General features: G+C 31.3%; 2 protein-coding genes across 5 annotated transcripts in view; both read left to right on the top strand.

Moving 5' to 3' along the window:
- Nucleotides 1-24,018, top strand: part of LOC142350253 (uncharacterized) — a 29,971-nt gene extending 5,953 nt beyond the window's left edge. For 3 of the 4 annotated variants that reach the window (XR_012760869.1, XR_012760868.1, XM_075402029.1), the window contains exon 2: nt 13,798-14,158. Coding sequence is in view for 2 of the 4 variants with exons in the window: in XM_075402029.1 (XP_075258144.1) it covers nt 13,798-14,153 (356 nt within the window). In the remaining 2 variants the exon portion in view is untranslated. Of the gene's footprint in view, nt 1-13,797; nt 14,159-23,593 lie in introns of those variants that run through there. The other variant, XM_075402028.1, reaches the window with a different exon arrangement.
- On the top strand, nt 23,898-24,488 carry LOC142350514 (4-galactosyl-N-acetylglucosaminide 3-alpha-L-fucosyltransferase FUT6-like). The gene has a single exon (XM_075402364.1). The coding sequence runs from the start codon at nt 23,898-23,900 to the stop codon at nt 24,486-24,488; it is 591 nt and encodes a 196-aa protein (XP_075258479.1).
- Nucleotides 24,489-24,842: the final 354 nt, after the last annotated feature.

Below are 24,842 nucleotides of genomic sequence, written 5' to 3'. Positions count from 1 at the left end.
CGTTTCACAACATTTTTGACAAATAGGAAACAAAGAGTATTCATGTTCCTGCTGGACTATGATCCGCTAGCTTTTGAAGCCCATCAAACCAGAAAAACAAGTCTTTATTCTCCATGGCCCGTCAAATCTCCGCTTATAACAATAGAACGACATATGGTAGCGGGGCGTATTTTTTGCTTACTGTAGGCTTGCTGCAACACCAACCAAGAATGAAATCTATGTATTTTTTGGGTATAAAACTGCTTATGAAATTTTAATCCAATATTATGTTTTGTAGATTTACCAATTGAAGAGAATTGCTGTGAAAAGTCTATGTGTTTTATTTATCATTCAAAAATCTTGAGAACTGTATTTGTAGAGAAATAACTGATGCTTGTTGTTTTAAATATCCAAGTTGTTTCAATTGACAACTTTTGTAGTCTTCGGACTTTTTTCTCCAAAGCGAGAAATCAACCATTTTAAACGTTTTTTGCTGGAGTTTTGCTAATTATGGTACAACGCTTCCCAAGTCCACGCAATTGTTTTAATATCAACAACTGTAGTTTTCCAATTTTGACGGGTAAGGTTTTTTAGTTGTATGTCGTGATATATCGTATCTTCACACTTATTAATTCAAATAATTCAAATTGTACTGAAAGTAAAGTAAGTTTCAATGACTTGTTCTGTTTTAACTGCGTACGTTTCTTCTTCATACGTAATTTTTGTTAGCGTTTTCGTTCTGTGGAGAGACTATGAACTCACAGACAGAACACCGTGCTCCCCTTTTGTTTTTTTTGTTTAAACAGAGCCAAAAAGATTATTGTTTTCCAAATTAGTTGTGATTCGAGAGACTGAATACCATTTTTTCTGTTCCACACTTGAACTAAAGTTATAAATCATTCTTCCTGTCTCTTCTTCGCCCACCGAGGAACATTTGAAAATTATGTGAGCAATTGGCTGATATGAGTTCTTTTTAAAAACGATCTTAAAAAAATTATATAATTATGAGCTGAAGAGCGCTGAAAATGTTTGAGAATTGGATTTTTAGTGCATCTGTAACAGTTTTACATTTTTAGTGATCCAAGTGCCGTTAAGCGCATTCAGCTTGTAGAACTATTTGATGGTTAGTAATGGTGATATGACTAGGGCCGCAACAAAGAAGATCTGAGTTGAGCTAGTAAAAATAAGATTTTTTATTAATTTCCTCTATTTTTACTGTATTTTTATAAATGCCGATAATTTTAATCCAATTAATATAAAGATCGTTAGTTTTAATCAAATTAATATAAAGATCGTTAAATGTCTGAGTTTAACTAGTAAAATTAAAAATTTTATCAGTTTCCTGGATTTTTACCGTATTTTCATAAATGTCGTTAATTTTTATCAAATTAATATAGAGGTTGTTAACTTTAATCAAATTAATATAAAGATCGTAAATTTTAATCACAATATTATAAAAAACAGTCAATTAAACACTAAATAACTCGTATGAACCGTCATCTCCTCTATTGCCCTTATCATCGTATGGATCAATGACGACTTTGTAAAAGCTTACTTTAGTAAATAATAGTTTTCTCTTAAACCTAAATTTTGTGCAACCAAGATAGTTTACTAAAAAAGGTTTACTAGTTTTTTAAAATATTTTATCTGCTGTCAACAATTGGTTAAGTTTATTATATTGATCACGATTATAGCTTGCGCCATCTATCTTTTTAACATGAGTTGTAGTGTTACTTTTAGAAAGAAAATATTTACAACAATTCTTTTTCTGCTGAATATTGTTTGAATGTACTTTTATTTTCATCAAAAAACACTATAATCTTGGTAGCATAACATTTAATACACGTTTCATTTTCGTCATCTGAGTTTGAACTCTGCTCGTGGTAAATAAATCAGGTTCCCTGATTAACTTCAAAAATGTCATCAACTTGAATCATGTCATTATTTGGCTAATATCATTAACTTGATTAACGTTATATGCGAAGCAGCTTCCCTGATCAACTTGATTAACGTTATTATTATTATAGATATTGTCATTATCAGTAATCTTATTAATGGTCTTATCATTAGTCTTATCAATCGTCTTATACGTTCTTAACATTAGTCTTATTATTAATCTTATTAATAATCTTACCATTAGATTTTTTACCTGCGACCAAGCTGTGCTCGTGGTAAACAAAGCAGGTTGTCTAATGGGGCTTTGTCCATGTTTCACCATTAGCCTTATCATTAATAAAACAACCATTTTTAACATAATCAAAGCTGAGTAGTTTGTATTCACATCTACAACTTCCTATTTTACCATTATGGTTCAATTTATGATGGCTAAGGAAATTGTAATAAACGCCGGATTTTAATTCACACTCTAAGCATTTATAACTTATCCTTTATATCGTTCAAAATTTCTTATTAGATTATGAGATTTTTTTTTTGGTGTTCACACACTCAGTTAAATTTCTTCTACCTATCACATCCAAAACAGTAGCAATAAATCTTTTTTAAAATTTGCTCAACATCTATAGCTTTATTATTCATAACATAACCAAGAAGATTAGCACTAACATCTTCATTATTATGATTTTCTTCATTTATAGTATCCTTTCCTTTTTTGTTTAAATTTTTTGTCCATTATATAAATTTTCATAATATAACTCGCTTCTTTTGGTATCACTTAGATGTTGAAATTGGCTTTTGTTATAATTAGTTTTTTAATTAAAATTACTTTTAAAACTAATGATAAAACTAGCGTTATTTTCGAAGCTAACACCATCTTTATTGTTATAGTTAATACCACAACTATTATGCTTTTGTTTTGACACTTTAACCAAGTTTCACTATATAGTTTCGCTTAGTTTTTCAAATAGTTATCACTATCACTTTTATCTGCTATAATCCTTCCTAACACACTAAAAAATCTACTCTCCGGTCATTATCATCGCTGACACCAGCTTTTTATAATACTATCTGGATATATTTATATATATGTATATATATATATATATATATATATATATATATATATATAATAGTACTACATAAACCCTGTATCAACAACTCCAAGCAGTTGACTACCACTTCAACCATTGGGTTTTGAATATTTCTTTGCTAAAACAGTCTCTTGTATTTTAATGTTTTTATACTCAAGATATTTGTTTGAATAGAACAAATAAGTATCACTGCAAATATTATTTCTATCTACACTATCCCACATTCTTAGTTTTAAATATTCTATTATTCTCTTCAATTCTTCATTTGATAAATCATCAATAAAACTGAAAGCTTATTTATCCCTTGAACCAATCTTTGAGTCAGATACTCAAAATTCTAAATTTATCAATACTCGCCAAAAAGTTTTCTTTTATAATAACTTAAATTATACCAAAACAAAGCTCCTCTGCCATTTCTTGTTGGTAATTATATCAGGTAGCACTCAAAGTATCATTTATTTCAAGGAAATTGTGTTTACAGTTATAGGTATCCCTGAATTTTTTAAATAGATCAGCTCCACTAAAAAATGTTATATAAAAAACGGTGTGTTGACTATTTGAGCTGGTTTATGACACATTACTATCATATGAATAACATGATGTGTACCTTCGGTGAAAAAATAAGTTATGTTTCTATTACTTTTTTATCGCCCAAAAACTTAAGAACGACTGCACAGTTTTTGAAATCAGACTTGTTGTGGTGAATTTGCTGTTGTCACACATAGTGCATTCTTCATCTTTTTTATGGGTTTCTGGATCTATCCAATCATTTTAATCTTTACATGCTACTTCTATAGTCTTCTTGTTTTGCCATCAGCAAAGCCGCTTCGCTGATATTCAAATAATCGTGATCATTGTTTTACAAAATAAATCGTACCAGTAACTGAAACACCATATACAATAGTGTGTACTGGCGACTTTTCGTATTCAAATTTTAGTAAATTGTTATCTTCATATCCAGCAAATTTTTCATCCAGTTTTGCATATTTACTTGGTATTGAAACATATATCATATACCAAACTGCAATTCAAATTTTAGTAATAAGAGCACTTCCTTGCTCCATTTTTATATCTGAAATAATATTCTATTTAAAATAATTATCCTAACTTTTATCGAATTTGATAATGAACTTAACATTGAGAATAAAGCCATGAGTAATTTTGAAGTAGAGGATATCGATAGAAGTATTTGCATAATTCCAATTGAAATAGTAGTGCGAGATCAGACACCAAAAACTATTAATAATGAAGAGTATAATATTATTACTTTGATAGTTTTGGAGTAGAAACACTGCCATTATATTTTAAAAAAAAATTTAATCCATGATCTGTTGACAGTTTACAAAACAATGATCAGTCATATTGTGGTTCATATTGTTCATATATGAAATATGTTATTGATCAGGGATATAATAATAGGATTGCGCCTTAAATTTTAATTTATCGATGTAAACGTCTGGGGTATATGATAAATGTTTTTGTTTAGGTTGTAGTTTTGGTAATAGTATTACTAAGGATAACATTCATCCGCGAAGTGGTTGGGGAACCAAGACTGCATGTCCTTTGACCGATCAGTCATATTGTGGTGCATATTGTTCATATATGAAATATGTTATTGATCAAGGATATAATGTTAGGATTGCGCCTTAAATTTTAATTTGTCAATGTAAACGTATTGTTCATATATGAAATATGTTATTGATCAAGGATATAATGTTAGGATTGCGCCTTAAATTTTAATTTATCAATGTAAACGTCTAGGGTATATGATAAATGTTTTTGTTTAGGTTGTAGTTTTGGTAATAGTAATACTAATGATAACATATCTCCGCGAAGTGCTTGGGGAACCAAGACTGCATGTCCTTTGACCGATCCGGGAGAACCTGTTTCACAGACACTAAAGCTAATGATATTAGTTATACTATAACTAATGGTAATGGCTATACTAAAGCTAATGTTAGTAGCAATAGCAGTATCAATACCAATAGCAATAGTAAGGATATCAGTTTATCAATTACAATATCTATGTAATAACAATATACATAGTAAAAACAATATCTATAATATGGACAAAATCTACAGTAATGGCAGTAGACATAGCAACAGCAACAGTCATAGACATAATAATAGCAATAGACATTTTAATTCCATAATCTATGGCGAAACATCGGCGAAGCTGTTTCATAGATGGATGAAGTCCCATAACAATAACATAGTAATAGTGGTGACAAGCAAAAAATTTATATTGCTAATAATAAAGATCTAGAGTCATGGCTAGCTGACGAGGACATATTTTTTATGCTAAATTTCCGAGAACTTCAGATCTATATTATCAGGAGCTGGTGGATGTTGTAAGACCTATTTATAAACAAATCTGAATATAGGTAGTATATATTTTGATAAATCATAAATTATTGGTCCTACTTGTGATTAATATAAGGTTGTAGAGAGTATAAATGATAAAACCGATGTTGAGTTACTAAAGATATGAAAAGTTTACCTACTTAAAAGGGGAAATACCCAAAGATTTGAAGAAACTTATGATTCCTGATGATGTGAAAGCTAAATAACCAGTGTTCAGTGAATATTTTTGTGGAGGTAGACATCATAATTGTTATATGTTTTATCTCAATCAAAATGAATTTTCATTAGATAGAAAAATTGTAAGCGAAAATTGTAATTCATTTATAATATTTGAACAACGAGGCAACGTACACCATTCAGTACATAGAGGCTTCTCTGATGACTATGGAATAAATTATAAAGATTTCATTAAATATGCAATAAGGTACGGAGAGATCCTTAGAATTACATTGTTACTGACGGATCTAATATCAAAAACATTAACGTTAAGTTAAAAATTAATTGGTATAGGAGAGTTTTACAATTTTTTTCTCAGACTACAACTAACACAATAACTAAGACTATATTTAAAAGGAAATGTATAGCTATAATTAGAAAACAACTATAACTACTACTATAACTATAGTATTGACTACAAATATAACTATGGCTATAACCTAATATAAAATTTAGTGTAAACTAAAACTTAGTACGTCACCATTAAAACCAATTGATGTACCTTGCTCATCTCTAATATGAAACTCTACATATCTTATTCTTTCTTTATTAACATTTTGATATAACACATTATTGGGTATTGGATATAGATTAGATTAAAACGTACAATTAACTGGTGGTTGGATTAGATTAAAAGTTACAATTAATATTGATAGTATTAAAACTCATAGAGTCAATAATCTTTTGACATATATTTACCCGGTTTATACATTATTTTTCCTGAATCCTACCCGAATCATAATATTGAGGCAGTTGAGTTTTCTACATAAAAATTAAGTCTTACTTGTTTTATTTCCTTCATTCAGTCCCTTGTATTTTTAGCTTCTTCAATTTTAAAATTACCTTTAGATTTGCTCTTATTATTTCTGCTATATCAACTAGTTTTCATTTTCTGGACGTTTTTTTTTATGACTATATCAATTTCAAGTGAAACTTCACCAGTAGAATTAACATTGAACAAATTATTTTCAATCTCTGTCGTATATGCAAAGTGACAATCTAAATAAACCCAGTTTGTTGTATTAAGTATAGGATCGCTAAAATTGAATCTCGGTGTTGACTTTAAATATTCTAAAGTTGAGTGTATGTTCTTCTTTAGTTTCAGTTAATGTTTTATGTTTTTATAGTGTAGAAAGGTGGTTATATTAGCTGTATTAGGTAGTTTATATAAAAAATGCCTTCAATTTCTTCTTTTAATATTTCTGCTATATCAACCAGTTCATATTTTTGGGGTGTTAATTCTATGATTATACCAATGTCAAGTGACACTTCACCAGTAGAATTCACATTGAGCAAATTATATTCCAGCTTTTCTCAGCTTTAAATGCAATTTAATTGTTCCGTTTATAAGTTCTAAACACTGAGTTATAAACTGGTAATCTAACTGAACCTAATTTTGTTCTATTAAGTATAGTCTCGCTAAAATGAAATCGTTCTGTTGACTTTACTATTCTAAATTGAGTGTATTTTATTCCTTAGTTTCAGAAAAAGCTTCATGCATCTTTTTAGTTCACTAAAATCAGGCTATCAGTCATTTTATCATACCTTAACTAAAATAATAACTGGAGTAATAACTAGAGTATAGGCTATTGCAATAACTAGAGTATTAGCCATTGTAGTAACTAGAATATTAGCTATAGTAATGACTAAAGTAGGGGCTATAACATTAGCTATTGTATTATCCATAACATTAGCTAAGGTATTAGCTATTACATTGAAAATTGTATTAGCTATAACTTTAGCTATCACATTAGATGAAATACAATGAATATTTTGTAGTATGAAAACGAACTTTGAAATAGATAGAATAAGTATGTTTAAAAATGACATACATAATAGCAAGATAATAAGTTATAAACCAAATAATCTAGCAACAATGAAGACATTTAATAATAATATTATTATTTTGATTAATAGAGAAGTGAATCATTTAATTTTACATGAATCTCATTTAGAGATAGTGTTTATGGTTTCAGATCATGCTGATGCATTAATTTCTGATGGCGCAAATAGTTAGATTAGATAATTATGGCGTCAGGGCATTATTTAGATCTATTAGACTAGAAACATTTAGTGGTAAAGCAATTGATTATATAGATCATTGCCATCCCAATCTATCACAACTATAACTATAGTATTGACTACAAATATAACTATGGCTATAAACTTAAAATTAAAATTTAGTGTAAACTAAAACTTAGTACGTCACCATTAAAACCAATTAATGTACCTTGCTCATCTCTAATATGAAACTCTATATACTTCATTCTTTCTTTATTAACATTTTGATATAACACATTTTTAGATATTGGATATAGATTAGATTAAAAGGTACAATTAACTGGTGGTTGGATTAGATTAAAAGTTACAATTAATATTGATAGTATTAAAACTCATAGTATCAATAATCTTTTGACATATATTTACCCGGTTTATATATTATTTTTCCTGAATCCTACCTGAATCATAATATTGAGGCAGTTGAGTTTTCTACATAAAAATTAATTCTTAGTTGTTTTATTTCCATCATTCAGTCCCTTGTATTTTTAGCTTCTTCAATTTTAAAATTATCTTTAGTTTTTGCTTTTATTACTTCTGCTATATCAACTAGTTTTCATATTCTGGACGTTATTTTTTATGACTATATCAAATTCAAGTGAAAGTTCACCGGTAGAATTAACATTGAACAAATTATTTTCAATCTTTGTTGTAGATGCAAAGTGAAAATCTATATAAACCCAGTTTGTTGTATTAGGTATAGGATCGCTAGAATTGAACCTCTATGTTGATTTTAAATAATCTAAAGTTGAGTGTATGTTTTTCTTTAGTTTCAGTTAACGTTTTATGTTTTTATCGTATATAAATGTAGTTATATTAGCTGTATAAGGTAGTTTATATAAAAAATACCTTCAATTTCTTCTTTTAATATTTCTGCTATATCAACCAGTTCATATATTCTGGGTGTTAATTCTATGATTATACCAATGTCAAGTGACACTTGACCAGTAGAATTCACATTGAGCAAATTAAATTCACTCTCAGCTTTAAATGCAATTTGATTGTTCCGTTTATAAGTTCTAAACACTGAGTTATAAACTGGTAATCTAAATGAACCTAATTTTGTTCTATTAAGTATTGGCTCGCTAAAATGAAATCGTTCTGTTGACTTTACTATTCTAAATTGAGTGTATTTTATTCCTTAGTTTCAGATAAAGCTTCATGCATCTTTTTAGTTCACTAAAATCAGGCTATCAGTCATTTTATCATACCTTAACTAAAATAATAACTGGAGTAATAACTAGTGTATAGGCTATTGCAATAACTAGAGTATTAGCCATTGTAGTAACTAGAATATTAGCTATAGTAATGACTAAAGTATGGGCTATAACATTAGCTATTGTATTATCCATAACATTAGCTAAGGTATTAGCTATTACATTGAAAATTGTATTAGCTATAACTTTAGCTATCACATTAGATGAAATACAATGAATATTTTGTAGTATGAAACCGAACTTTGAAATAGATAGAATAAGTATGTTTAAAAATGACATACACAATAGCAAAATAATAAGTTATAAACCAAATAATCTAGCAACAATGAAGACATTTAATAATAATATTATTATTTTAATTAGTAGAGAAGAGAATCATTTAATTTTACATGAATCTCATTTAGAGATAGTGTTTATGGTTTCAGATCATGCTGATGCATTAATTTCTGATGGCGCAAAAAGTTCGATTAGATAATTATGGCGTCAGGGCATTATTTAGATCTATTAGACTAGAAACATTTAGTGGTAAAGCAATTGAACATATAGATCATTGCCATCCCAATCTATTTATGTATAAATTACTATGTCGCAGTGACAATGAACATAAGATTTGTTTTGTTAGAGATCAAAGTGAGATTTATAGACAATTATAAAACGCTCACGTAAATGCGCGAAGGGTCATATGTTTTGATGATTAAGTGAAATATCTATTTATATTTGTAAAAGCTTTAGAAAAGGTTATAAATGGTACAGGCATTAAGTTAATGCTAAAATGAAATCAAATAGATAGAGCAGTATTTAGAGTTAACGCGGGGACTGGTGCAGTACCGAATGATTATAGAATAGAGATTAGAGATACAACTCAGTGTGTTTTTTGTATTGGTCCTTGTAATGGTAATAGAATAACTGTACAGGAAGGATTAAGTAAAAAGAAAAATTTGGATTTTTGATTTATGAAGAAAACACTCTATAAGTTGTATCATATTCTAATAACTTCTCGTTTGATTGAGGTGTACAGAGTGGCTTTGAAATACCTCAAAATCTTATGGTAATGTTTGAAAATAATAATGTCATTGAACAAACTAATGATGCTAGTAACTTCAATGAAATTGATGTGTTTGAAGGTTATTGTAAGATTGGTATTGTGATCTATCCTGAAGATAGAGTGGATATTGGTTATGGTACTACTAACTATAATATAGCATAAAAAGAGATTATAATTTTTAATGGAAATTACATTGGATTACCAGAGAATATTAAATCATATATAAATTATAGAACATCAAAATGTAGTTACAGAATATATATATTTAATATTACATATAAAAAAGATCATATAGGAGTACAAACAACAAAGATTAAATTCAAATTTGCTCATGAGGTTGCTGATATTATATGTCATGCATTAGCGCTGACTGGAATGATTATTACTGTTAATAGTGTGGTTGTAATATTGGTTGATATTATATCTTATATGTGGTTATATCTAAAACTCTAGTTAATGTTATATCTAATACTATAGTTATAGTTACGACTAGCTCTGGATATAGTTATGACTAATACTCTATTATAGTTATGATTAATACTCTAGTTACAATTATATCTAACACTTTTCTTTTAGAGTTATAGTCTTATTCAGACTTATTGTTACTTAATTTAATAAATCCTTTTGCATATATAATGTCTATGTTCTTTTTTTAGCTAGACCTTTACCTTCAACGTTTGACTTGGACTTAGGTTGGGGCTCAAGCTTAACAATAAAAGGATTATACTTTTTGAATTCCTTTAGTTTTGAACATAGGATTATAAGGCATTTTAAAAATTTTAAAACTGATTCATATTGCGTTGGTGATAGACATTATAACGGTACTAATAATATCCATAGATTCATTTGGGATGAAGATATTAAGATGTTAAAAAGTTCTTGAATGTAAATCATCGCTTTGTAAAAGTAGCTTTGAAGAACATTTTACAACAAAGAAAAATCAAGACAATGTTCATAATTTAACTGAAGATGTAGATATAACTAAATCTAAACGAAATTGTAATATATGTAATACTGAGTTTGATAATGAAACACTCATTATAAATCTGATCAACATAGTGATAATGTAAGTGATAATGTAAGTGAAAGGAAATCAACACATGAAAAGTGAAAAAAAGGGTAGAAGAATTGGGTTTAAGGCATAAGATGTGAATTAAAAAATTAGCAATTACTAGTAGAGAGTGTAATTATCCTAGATTTGCAACTGTATTAGAAGATTTACATAATAATAATTCTTTTTTAAAAATCAAAAATTATAGATTGACATTTATATGAAAATCAAGACAATACAAAACACCAAGTGATCTTGATGAATTAAATAATGAGTTTGAAACTAGAGTGCAACAGCAATAGATGAATCAATCTGGTTGGAGTATCCAAAAATGTAGTCAATTGGTGTTTGATTGCTTATCTACATCTTGCAAAAAAACCAAAAGAGTTAGCAATTATAATAAGTCAGAGTATATCAATGAGATGAAATTATCCGATATTCCTCCTCCTTACGATTTAAAACTTTTGAAGAAAATACAAGAATTACATAAACATACAGTCTTATTTAGTTTGTTTGATCTAAAAGAAGACAAAACTGTTAAACCAGTATTAATCAATCATAGGGATCCTAGGGGGTGAAAAATATTATTTTGGGATAATCACAATTGCCTATGTAAAGATATAACATTCTCATTTCGAAATTTTTTTATAATAAATATTATGCATTTCTAAAATGCTGTTTGTCTTTTAGAAAGAACTCTGCAAAAAACAAACATTTAGATATATGTTGTCGTGATGTTGGTTCACACATTAGAAAGCTCACATTGCACAAAGATGAGTATCTAACTTTTGATATATTCTACTATAAAAATAGAGTAAATTTCATTATGGTATATGAATTTTAATGTAGAATAAAAGATAATAAAGACTTGTCTATTGCTTGTGCATTATATAATAAAAAAGAATATTTTGATTTATTAAAAAGCAAATTATAATATTGCTGTGGAGAGGACGTAGTTTCATGGTTTGTTGATGAAATTGATTATTATAATAAAATTTTTGGAGATATAATCATAATAAACATACCGCTTCAAGAAGAGAAATTGAATCCAACCACTACTATCTGTTATTATTGTGAGATGGAGTTAGGTGATCTTGTGAATGTATAAAAGATCACGATCACTTAAATGGTGTATTTAGAGGTTATGCTCATAATAAAAGCAATCTTCAAGCTAAAAACTCTTTTTTACCCCTATATGCTTTTAATTCTTCTAATTATGATAATCATTTATCCATAACAAAAATGGCAAAAAAATTAGAATGAAAGTAATAGCTTCAACGAATAAGAACCATAATAGTATTGATCTGGGTTATGCTTAAGCATTAGATATGTTTAGATTCTTTCATCCTTTTATTTGAGATGCTATAAATAAAACATTGTGTAATGAACAAAGTGTGAGTGTGTGACATAGAAAAAAATTAAGTTAGAGAAAAAAAGTTAATTTCTTTTTGAAAGGTTAGATGATGTCGATAAACTTAATAATGCAGATTAACCTCCTATAGAACTATTTTATTCGAAATTGAAACAGAAAAGAATTACTGATGAGGAGTATAATCAAGCAATAAATTGTTGGAAAGAAACAATTTGTAAATTTATCAAAGATTAAGTGTTAGTTCATCTCAAAACACTTGTACTATTATCAATAGCTATATGTGAAAAATTTAGAGCTATGTGTTTAGAATAATATGAAACAAATCCATGCTATACAAATTCAAATCCTGGTTTAACTTGGTTATATTGATTGAAATACACTGGTGTTAAACATAAATATTATAAGCTAGAAACAATTTATAAATTATGATACAATACAACAAGGTATAAGAGATTCTTCCTAGGTATAAGAGAAAAAGAAAAGCAACTATTGGACAATTTACTACTTTTCAAAGTGAAAATAAAAGTAAAAACTATAATAAAATGAAAAGTTAATGTAAATGTTTCGACTGACTAATTGAATGAAAAGTTTTTGTGAATGGTTAAGTAAACGGATAAAGATGATGATGTAATTGATGGTGAAATGTAATATTGGTATTTGGATCATGTTTTGAAGCTAGATGATATAACATTAAAAAAGAAATACACTATGAGAAGAGTGAATGGTTAAGACCTTATGTCAAATTTTATAAGAAGGAAGAGAAAGGAGGCTAAAACTAGAGGTGACATAATTGGCGATGTATTCTTTTAATTAATGAATAATGCATTCTATCGTATTACTATTGAAAATGTGTACAATAGACAGGATGTGGTGCTAGTTAATGATATAGATAGATATATTAAACTAGTAACAAAAATTTTCAATTATGCTGTTGAGTTTGATGATGACTCGGTAGCTGTACATAAAGGGAGGGAAAATGTTATGTTAGATGAGTTTATTTTTATTGTGTTTGTTATATTAGAGAAAGCTGTTTTTTATAATATAACGGTTCATTTGACTTCAATAGTGTGTAATTGACTATTTTTATACTAATTTGATTAAAATTAACGATTTTTATGTTAATTTGAATAAAATTAACGATCCTTATATTAATTTGATTGAAATTAAAGACATATATAAAAATACAGTAGAAATCAGGGAAATTAATAAAATTCCTAATTTTACTTGTTCAACTCAGATCTTCTTTTTGTGGCCCTAGTTCTACCACCTTTACTACTTTTAGCTTAACTTTATGAGAAAGCTCAAATTTTCAGCTTATTTTATCTTATTTTTGTATTTATTAGCTTATCTTATGACAACATTTCCGTGTCGAATAGCTTGTGTCAAAACTATCCTTGTTAATATTGTCAGAAACGTTAAAACAGAGCTACCGAGTCGTTCAAATTAAAATTTTAAAGTTTTCCCTAAAAATATAGCTTATGATGTATTTACTTTCGTTTTTGTTTCAGAGAATGAGACATTAAACAAATTTAAAGCAACTGTGAGCCTGTTGCCTCGCTTTGGTAGAAACAAAATAAATAATCCAACAACATTAGAAAATGAACACGTGAACGTCAGTGTTTTGGTGTACACTTTTAGCAGAATGTTCAAAGATGGACTGAGAGATCTGATGTTCGAGGGTAACCTGAGGGAAGAATGCAATCTTCAATTCGATTGTACATTCAAACAGAAATTTAATCATCAAGTTACCCCCAAATTATTTTACTCAATGGACGCAGTACTCGTCGGTAACGAAGCAGTGAATTTTCTGAAGAAAGTGTTTCCTCTGGCATTCTGCGACTTAACTTCTTCTAGGTCTAAATGATCTAAATTGACCCCACAATGGTTGCGTTGTTTTAATAAAAAATTTTTGCCAATGTTTTTTTGTAAGGATATAGGTGTCTGAAAATAAACACTACCATAAGTATAAAATAGGCTTAAAACTGTCGTTAAATGCGTACGACAGTTTTTTATCCTATTGGTTAAATCGGGTACAACCCTGTCATACGGTATGGATAAACCATCATAATCTGATATCCACAGCTTATATCCATAACCGTATTCAGTTCAGTTTTACCCATTTGAAGGGCAAGTGCTACTAGTGTTATTTAGTTTAAATTAAGTTCATTCAAATCTTCATCACTTCTTGTCTGTTCATGCTGTCTGTGCAGGAAACTGTCTGTTCAGCTTATAAACAAATCTTGCATTGCCTTCCTGTCTTGTGGATATGTTATGAACAAAACTTTCATTTCCTAAATCGTACTTTAATTTAATCATTCGGTAATTTGCATTGCTGAAAATCAGTTCTAATTTAAATATAGTAATTCACTTTTCAATCGGACTCAGTCGAATAGAATAGCGCCAATCGCACCGCGGTTAACGAAGTTGACAATTAGAAAATCTAATTGTAGTTATTGAATTGCCATTTGTGGCGCAACTGCCGGAACTGATTTGAACTATAAGCATTCGCGAACCGATTGGAACAATCTGTCGCAATCGAGTATAACATGGCGCAGTCAGCAGCTGAATCAAAGAAGATGCCCCTTCATGTAGATGCTTTTTGGGTGAAGCCTACTGCCACCCCTCCATTGACGTGGGATAAATGGACTCAATAGTGGAAGCTAGCATTGCTAGCAAAAGAGGGAACTCAACTCGACAACCTTCTAAACGATCCACCAAGAGCGGTAGCATACCCACCCGAGCCAATTTACGAGGAAACAGTGGAAAATCACACGCAAGCGACAGAAAGGGATAGAAAAATCCCTAACCAACAACTCAAGGTAAATTGGCAAAATCGTTGCAAAAAGATTGAGGAAATCGGTATCTTGTGCGGAGATAAACCTTGGGGGATCCGTGAGCAAAAAACGATATCTTTGTTGTATATGAGCATTGGAACGGAGGGACGACGTATCTTTAAAAGCAAACATCCTCATTTTCAGATAGAAAAACAGCCATTTAAAGAACTATGGCAAGCAATTGAGGACTCCTTACAAAAGTGAGAAATATACGACCGCTTTGTCTTGAAAACTTACGACCGCTTTGTCTTCTACTCTTGTAAACAACAGAAAGGTGAATCTGTTGAAAGTTTCTACGGTCGTTTAATAGAACAAGCCGAAAACTGTAGTCTAGGAAGTGAGGAAACTACCCTAATTCGAGATGCTTTCATACTAAACATGATAGATCATGAAACCCAAAAGGAGTTGTTAAAGGAAACAGTTGAACCATCCAAAGCGCTTTAAATAGCAATCCAGATAAAGATGCGGGCATAAAATCAGCAAAAGATTAACCCGAATTTTATGTCAACTACAAACTCAGTAAAGGTAGTCAACAGTTACCAGACACGCAATTGCAACGCGAATGCCCACCAACCCAAACGAGATTTCACGCTATACCCATCTGTGCCCCAAAACTACCAATACAGCAGCATCTGTATGAATTGCGGCCTACGATGGAGTCAAAATCATCGACAGATTTGCCCGGCAAATGGAAAAAAATTTAATAATTGTGGAATAATTGGCCATTTTGCGAGAAAATGTCGAAAGCCAAAACCATCACAGGGACAAACACATAAAGCCCCGCAAACAAACGTCAATCAAATTGATAAGCCTCCCGAAAAAAGTGACGACGAGGAATCCGTTAACTACATAATTAGTTATCAGCAACTATGAGAGCAAGTATACGATTCGAATTTTGACAGTGACTCTGACGACTACGTGGCGGCAATCTCGTATGATTGGGCAAATCAGCTAGAACCTCTTAACGTCAATGTACAATTAGGAGAGGTAAAAGCAAACGCTATGATTGACTCTGGGAGTGCGGTTAGTCTCATAACGAAAATATTAGCAAATCGAATAATTCGAACTACACAATCTGCGAAATGGATCATCAAGAAAGAAAAGAGGGATATAAAAACAATTTCAAACGAACCGATTAAAGTTCTTGGGCATCTGGAGACAACGGTTGCATACAACAATTGGATTGATAGAGAAGCCATTATAACAGTGGTGGAAGACGGTCACAAGATCATCATTGGAAGAGACCTCTTCCCAAGCCTTGGCCTTGCAGTGGTACAACAACAACAATCAGAGAACGTTAAATGTGTTAATATCATTAATAATCCCTTATGCAGAATTAAGGAGACAATCGCGGCGCAACTTCCTCATTTAGTATCAAGAATTGGCTTGTCCAAAACACATGTAGTGAAATCAAAATTTCATCAAAAGTTCACAGCAAAGCATCAAAAAGGTCGGCCCGTTCCAATAAATCTACAACCTAGAGTCACGGCAGAATTAGAACGTTTACAGAAAGAAGGTCATATCGAAAAACTATCCAGTTGCTCTGACGAAAATTTCATATCTCCGATCGTAATTAAATTAAGGAAAGATCAATCTATAAAACTAGCATTAGATTCTAAATTACTAAATAAAGCAATACACAAAGACAAATATCAAATGCCCAATATTAACATGTTAATCGATACAATAGCACCACATCATACTAACACCCAAAATGGCCAACAGGCATATTTCAGCACGGTAGACCTAAAACATGCATATAGTCAAATGAAACTACACCATGACACCGCAAAACACTGTAATTTCAACATGATCTGTGGGGAATCCACCGACACTTATAGATTCAAAACTGGATTCTACGATCTTACTGATATGCCGTCAGAATTTCAGAAAGCAATGGACTACACTTTAGTAGGTTTAAAAAACAACTTTTGCTTTTTAGACGACATCATAATCGTTAGTAACGGAACTGAAACAGACCATTTGGCATATGTTAGAAAATGCTTAAAAAAGTTAGACCAAGATAAATTGAGAGTAAATCTTCAAAAATGCCATTTTGCAAAAAAAAGAACTTGAATGGTTTGGATATAAGTATACACAAAGTGGAATATCACCATTAGAAAGCGAAACTTCAGCAATATTAACAATACCACCACCAACAACACTAAAACGTCTCGGGTCAGTGCATTATTTTGGTAAGTTCGTACCACACTTAGCACAATTATGCCATCCACTTAGACCGCTTCTCAAAAAATCTAAAAAGTTTGTTTGGACGGAAGAACACACCAAACTTTTTAATTTAATAAAAGAATAAATTGCCAACAGCACAGAAAAAAGCCATTACAATCCAAAATTCGATGTTCGAGTTAAGTGTGGAGCCTCACGTTCTGGATTGGGTGCAGAACTTGAGCAAAATACGCCCGAAGGTTGGAAACCGATCGCATTTGCGTCACGATTTCTCAACTCAACAGAAGAACGCTATAGTGTTAACAAACTAGAACTAGTGGGAATAGTCTGGTCACTTGACTATTTCAAATACTACCTATATGGAAAAAATTTTACTGTAGTAACGGACCATTGAGCACTATTGTCCATTCTAAAAGAGCACAGATCGAACAAATCGTACAAAAGTCGACTATCTAGATGGATAGATAGATTACTTCCGCACAACTTCACAATTGAACACATGCAGGGAGCAAAAATGGGTTTAGTAGACTACATATCTAGAAACCCATTCGCAAGAGCTAAAAAAATATCTACATATGACGAACACTTTGTAGTAGCAACAATATTATAATTCGCATCTCAGCGAAACATCTACTTAAAAATAAACAGAGGGCATTACAAAAATTCAATAGCATATTAAAGTTACATTCGCCTTCATTTCATTCAAAACAGTCATTTGCACCGCAAATGCATACACCACCAAATACTTATTCAGAAATTAGTACTAAACCACTTGCATCACAATTACTGCTTTCTCAAAAGAAAGCACCATTCGCGTCGCAATTAACACTATCAAATTCAACAGTTAATCCGCATTTAAGTCCTCCATTCGCACCGCAAATACCTCTTAAAGTTAGAAAATCTCAATTTGTACCAAATAACTGTAAAGTGAAGAATTCACATTCCATTAACGAATTTGCTGCAAAAGAGGTGCAAATGTCAGACAGTAAGGAATGTGAACACTCTGAACAATTATACCCAATAAAACCCATTAATGGTATTAAGTCATATAATCCAAAGTATGAATACCACTCGTACAAGAATCGCTTGTTTTTTGTCCAAAAAGGATCCACAACTCATTTAACCTTGAATAATTCTATCAAATCGCTTCACGCAAGTAATTCAGTCAACCATATCAACAAAATGCCAAAAACTAAAACTACTTGATTGAAATCTACCCCCAACGAAGGCACGAGTAACATTCTCTGATACAACTCCTTCTACACCCGGCACAAATACCTCCTCTAACACGGAGATCCCATCAGGTAGTTTTATTGAGGAAGCAGATGACATCTACTTCACCAAAACACTAAATAAAGTATTTAGCAGAAAACTTTTGGCCATACTAACTGGGAAAGAAGCGATTCTCAAGGAGGTGAGAGACTGCGTAATTCGAGGCGACCCCGACAGACTTCGAGAAATCAGTCCCTACTTTTTCTCCTATTGGCGGGATCTTAGTGTAAAACATGGCTGTGTCTGTCGTGACGAGCGAAGAGCAATCCCGAAAGCCATAAAGGACGCAGTACTTGAGGACATTCGACGCACCCCGAGAGTTTTGCGATGCCTTTACTTGCTCAGAACATTTGGTGGCCATATATCCATCGGGATATACTGGCAAAAGCCAGTGAGTGCAAAGCTTGCACGGAAATTGGAAAGAATCTTAAATCAGTGATTTCGGACCGCAAATGGGCACCTTTACCAAAATGCGTCGAACCGAATGACGAAATACAAATAGACTTTGGTGGACCAATACTTAATGTAAAGGGTATAGAACAATATTTCATTACAAGTGTAGATAGATATTCAAAATATCCCACAGCAGAAATAGTAAATAGCGCCTCCGGTACAAATGTAATCAAATTCCTAAATAATATACATATATATATATATATATATATATATATATATATAATCACGAGGTACCTAGAACAGTTAGATTACATCAAGCTAAATGTTTTACAGGAAAAAAGTTTGAAACATTATCTGTATAGAAAATAAAATTACACCAATATTTGCGCCTGCAAACGATCATAGAGCAATTGGTCTAGTAGAACGCCTTATTAAACAATTAAACGACAATTATCTTGCATGAAAACACAACTAAAAAAAATATAACTTAGAACATTCACTATATGCAATTATACAACGACTGAGATTTTCAAACAAAAAAATTAGACATCACACCATTCGAAGCATACTTTGGTAGAAAATTTAATACACTTATTTCTAACATCACCACTAAACCTAATAACAAAAATCTAAATTATAACAAAAAAATTTAAACATTATTTAGATGAACACACGATACCAGGCCGTTGCTATTTAACGGAGGAACAATGGGCAGATACAGCCCTCTGTTCGGACACTGAGATTGAGAAAGTCATCTGTGCCGCAAATGACCGCGCAAGAAAAGAAGAACAGAAATTGAAAGACGGAGAGCAACGATTGATCAAGTCAGAAGGAGTGTTCAGGCCAATTCCGTGTTCGGAAAGAAGCATCCAAGTAAAACTAGCCAGAAAAATAGACGAAAGCCAGCGACAAAAGAAGAATCTTGATCGACTTTACGAAGTGCTTGCTCCCGGAAGTACGGTGTGCAGAGTCAGCCCTACCACGAGCGTCATTAAGGAACCGAATCGACAAGAGGTTCGGGTACAAAATTTAGATATCACGAAGTTTGGCACAAGAGCAGAACAAGATACGGACCTTACACAGTACATAGAGAGAAGACCAAAGAAGATATACGAAAAAAACGATCAAGCAGAAAATCAACAAACATAGACGAGACTTATTAAGAAAAAACACCGGGGACAAAAAGTTCAAGAGAAATAGAAAACAGGCTGATGATATTAGTGTGTTATCTTCAAGAAGATCCTGTATCTCTTCAGCTAGTAATCTGGGGCGATCTCTAAAAATGAGAATTTCAAAGCGCAATCCAAAACATGACGAAGCTTTCATCAATAGACCTTACTCAATTACTACATTTCAGCCCACCTGCTCCAATTGCGCCGGCTCCGCTTAATTCAAATGAAGCTGGGCCATCCGCGGTACAAATGGCTTCTCCGCAAATACCCACTCCATTTTTACGAAAATCAAGCAAACGACAGTTAACTGTTAGCGATACGTCTGATACTGATACGTCTTCCGTGAGGAAGAGCAAAAGGACTCTTAAGCAAAAGAAGTCATCCCAGTCGTTGGTGGAGAAAATTAGAAATACAGAAGGGTATTCAATGGAATTCTCTGAAGTCTAACACTGGCTTTATTGGACATGTTTCGCCACGAAACCCTAACGAAAGGTGGACAGCAGACTCGAACCAAAATCTCCCAAGAGAAATGACAGTCTTGCAGGCAGAAAATGAAGAGAACTCAGAATCCGATTAAAAACTCAATGAAACTTTATGAACTCTTTATATTTTATGTATTATTGAATATTTTATTACTTATGTAACCGGTTAATATTTACCAATTTTCTGATTTTATATACTAATTGTCTTTTTTTTCAACAGGGGGAAATGTCATACGGTATGGATAAACCATCATATATCCATAACCGTATTCAATTCAGTTTTACCCATTTGAAGGGCAAGTGCTAGTGTTATTTATTTTAATTTTAGTTCATTCAAATCGTCATCACTTCTTGTCTGTTCATGCTGTTTGTGCAGGAATCTGTCTGTTCAGCTTATAAACAAATCTTGCAGTTCCTTCTTGTCTTGTGATTATGTTATGAACAAAACTTTCATTTCCTAAATTGTACTTTAATTTAATCATTCGGTAATTTGCATTGCTGAAAATCAGTTCCAATTTAAATCTAGTAATTCGCTTTTCAATCGGACTCATTTGAATAGAATAGCGCCAATCGCACCGCGATTAACCGACTTGACAATTAGAAAATCTAATTGTAGTTATTGAATTGCCATTTGTGGCGCAACTGCCGAAACTGATCTGAACTATAAGAATTTGCGACTCGATTGGAACAATCTGTCGCAATCGAGTATAACAAACCCTTTGGACCTCTAAACTTTGCGCTATTGCAGATGTGTGCATTACGATTGACACATTTATGACGTCAACTAAGACGAGCGTCAATTAAAAGTACTCTTTCGTCGCAGATACACTTTTTCTGATTGGTTTCTAAAATGAATTGTTTCTAGAACCACTGGATTGAAAAAAAAATTCTGTTGCGTATAATTTTCTATGTTCAGTAAGGATGCAATTCATAGCCAAATTTGTCTAATATAGTTTCAGATTCTAAATTATTTTGACGAATGGCCACAATGACCACTAGTGTAGAACAAAGAGTTTCGGTAATGTGCGTTCGCACATAATGATCCAAACCAGTTCATCCATGTTTTTTACTTAATTGTCTACGAAATGATGAAGAGAGCAAACGTTAAGTTTTTCAATGAAAACATAATTTTCAATTGCAAAATTTTTCAATGGCATTGAGATCTCCCGTTATTGCGATATAGAGAAAAGAAAACTGAAAACAAAAACTCTTCGAACATTAGCAAATATCCAAAAACCACAGTACATTCCGTGAAACTTCATTGTTGTATCCAAGCCGAAAACCAATAATGGAATATAAAATAGTAAAAAAATCGAAATGCAAGTATAGAATATGGATTGATTAGAAAGGGGAGTTGGCCTGTGTTTACCGAGACTGTATCTACGTTGAATATGCTTAATTCATTTTTTTCTATCAATGCGCATGTTTGCAATTGGACTTAAACTCAACATTATAATATGACAAGGAAGCCAAAAAGAACCTCAAAAATTGGCAATTATGAATAAAAAATCACAAAACTTTTTATTTGTTTATAATACGCTCTGGTATAAAAGCCAAGAAGCCGTTGGTTAGAAATAAAACTAGCTGAAGTTCGATTTTTAATTTAATTGAAAAAAATTTTGACTTATCTTTACTTGGAATAAGCTAAAATTGAGAGAAATAAGACGAAAAAATGATAAAGTTCAAAAAATCTGTTTCATTTTCATAAATTGAATTATTCAATGTCGAAAGACACAATAAAGAAAAAACTCAAAATAATGTGTGGGTTCTCTTATACCTCATAATGAAGATTTTTGGACCTTTGTTCAATGAGATTATGTTATCAGACTGCAAACAGATCAACAAAACTAGGCAACACACACAAAAAGTGCTCAGTTATAATATACTAAAAAAACTTTATCAAAGCCTTAAACCATGCGCTTTTGTCTTGAAAAAATAAATATTTTCATGGGGTCTGGTTCTTATGTAAATGATATCTGTCAAAAATTGAGCTTTTGTCTCAATTTCGGGTCAGTAATTAAATTTGAAAACATTAAAAGCAATATTGATTTTAAAAAAAGGCGCGCCTCATTAAAGATTTATTTTCGGTTGTAAGAATCGATGATGAGATTTACACTAACTCTGATAGTGCTGCTTGTCCAATTAAAACACCTAAGTTCCCTAAAAGTTAGCCAATTAGATCAGTTGTCAAATTAAATATTTCCTTATATCAAAAATAATTTATGCGTTTTGCATGATTATCGAGAGAATTAAAAGAAAATCCGGCAACATTTTAAAACCAGTTTCTTTCGGAACATGGAGTTACATGTTTTTTTAGTATTTTTGACAATTTTTAGGTATTTATCTCCCATTAATTTAAACAAATTGGCTAAAAGTGCCATTAGTGCCGTTTTTGATGACAAATTTAAATATTAAAAATTTAGTAAAAGTTTTAGCTAAAAAAACTGGATTAGAATAGTCCGTGCTCTATCTTTCAAGGTAAAAAACAATAACACTAGAGTTAGCATTTTGAACATATTTTGGCTTAAAATGAAACAAAAATTTATCGAAAATTACGCAAATTGTGAACAAAACTGTCGAACAAAACTATCGAAAATTACGCAAATTGTGAACAAAACGATCGAATAAAAGTTACTTAAAAAATGAAGAACCCAGTTGAGTATATAGTTCCTCCCCCTCAAGAGGGTCAAAACAATTACAAAAAAAAATTTAAAAATTTTTCCATTTTTCCAGTGTTTTTTTTTAAAAAAAACTTTAATCGTTTTTCTAATTGTAATATACTTTTGAAAGTTTGTTGCGATATTTCACGTGCACTTTTTGGTCCCATCTAGTATAAAGTAATCAATAAAAAAATCAATTGATGTTGTTTTTTCGATGCGAAAGAAAAGTAGCTAATATTGACTTTAAATGTTGATCTTATATCTGGTGAGGTACTGATTGAGGAAACATTTTAATACCTAGGGGTGATATCCTAAAATTTAATAACACACTTACATTGGAATCTAGAAAGAAAGAACAAATTTGGATAGCTTATTCTGAAGAATCATCTAGAGATACACGTGCGACCGGGAGTTTTGAACGCGAGCCCATTCTTAACCAAATGTTTAACTGGACAATTTTTCTATCGAGAAATGCTACAATTCATAAGAAGTTTGTTCACATTTACAAGAGAAACCCAGGAGAAATTTATTCGCAACAAGAGAATACCTTTCATTCCAAAAACAAGTCAAAAGACTTCTGCTGGATGATTTCAAATTGTATTAAAATGTTTTCAAAGAACAGATACAAAATTGCACAGTCACTGATTGAGTCATTGTCAAGCAAAATTCATATTTGGGGAAGAGCTCTTAGACTTGGATGTTTCAAACCAGATTCTCAAAAAATAGTCAACCACGGAGAAATTGGTGGTTTAGGCACCAGTTATTACGACGTAGCCCAAACTCATATCAAAGATTGCAAATTCTACTTAGCATTTGAAAATACAAATTGCTCCGATTATGTGACTGAAAAATTTATGAATGCAATCGAAGCTGGTGCGATTCCCATTGTTGTCAGCTGGTGGGACACTTACGAAAAACTTCTACCTGGATCTTTTATTCACGTGAACAAATTTGCCAATACGTCTCAGTTAGCAGAATACTTAGAAAGTCTACTGAAAGATGAAAAAAAGATGAACAAATACCATGAGTGGAGGAAAATCTACAGATATGAACGTACAGGGGTCAAAGCTGCATGTGAACTTTGTCGTAAATTAGAGAACCTAAAAATAGCACAATTGAATGGCAAAAAGTTTAACCATTCTGTTATAAAAAATATGGCTGAAGAGTTCAAGAGACTTCAAAGCTGTGCATCTTAATAATTATCTGATATATATTTGCACATTTCTTTTTCAAACTTTGTACTGACGCTCGAAAATTTAGTCTGAAAACACACTAATTTCGTATTTCAAGTGTTTTTGAAAACGGAAAGGTTGCGCCATAATTTTACAGCATATAGACCTTAGCATAATAATTTTAATTAATGCACATTTTTTGAAAATAACAGCCAAAAATCAAACATAAACGACACGTGCAGTTAACGGTGCTATCAACACTTTAATGGAAAATTGGGGCCAAACTAAAAAATACTTCTAAACTTAATCCTATCAATATTGTTTCGCTTAGCCCATTTTTTGGTTAAAATTTTTATAAAATGATGCGAAGACAAAAGT

This window comes from Convolutriloba macropyga, chromosome 12 (assembly GCF_964194025.1).
Source record: "Convolutriloba macropyga chromosome 12, txConMacr16.3, whole genome shotgun sequence".
Lineage (NCBI taxonomy): Eukaryota > Metazoa > Xenacoelomorpha > Acoela > Convolutidae > Convolutriloba > Convolutriloba macropyga.
This window is presented reverse-complemented; position numbering and strand designations above follow the sequence as displayed.

Bases quoted from the DNA above. Each gene is read 5' to 3' on its own strand.
- LOC142350514 (XM_075402364.1), top strand. From the start codon at position 23,898: ATGTTTTCAAAGAACAGATACAAAATTGCACAGTCACTGATTGAGTCA.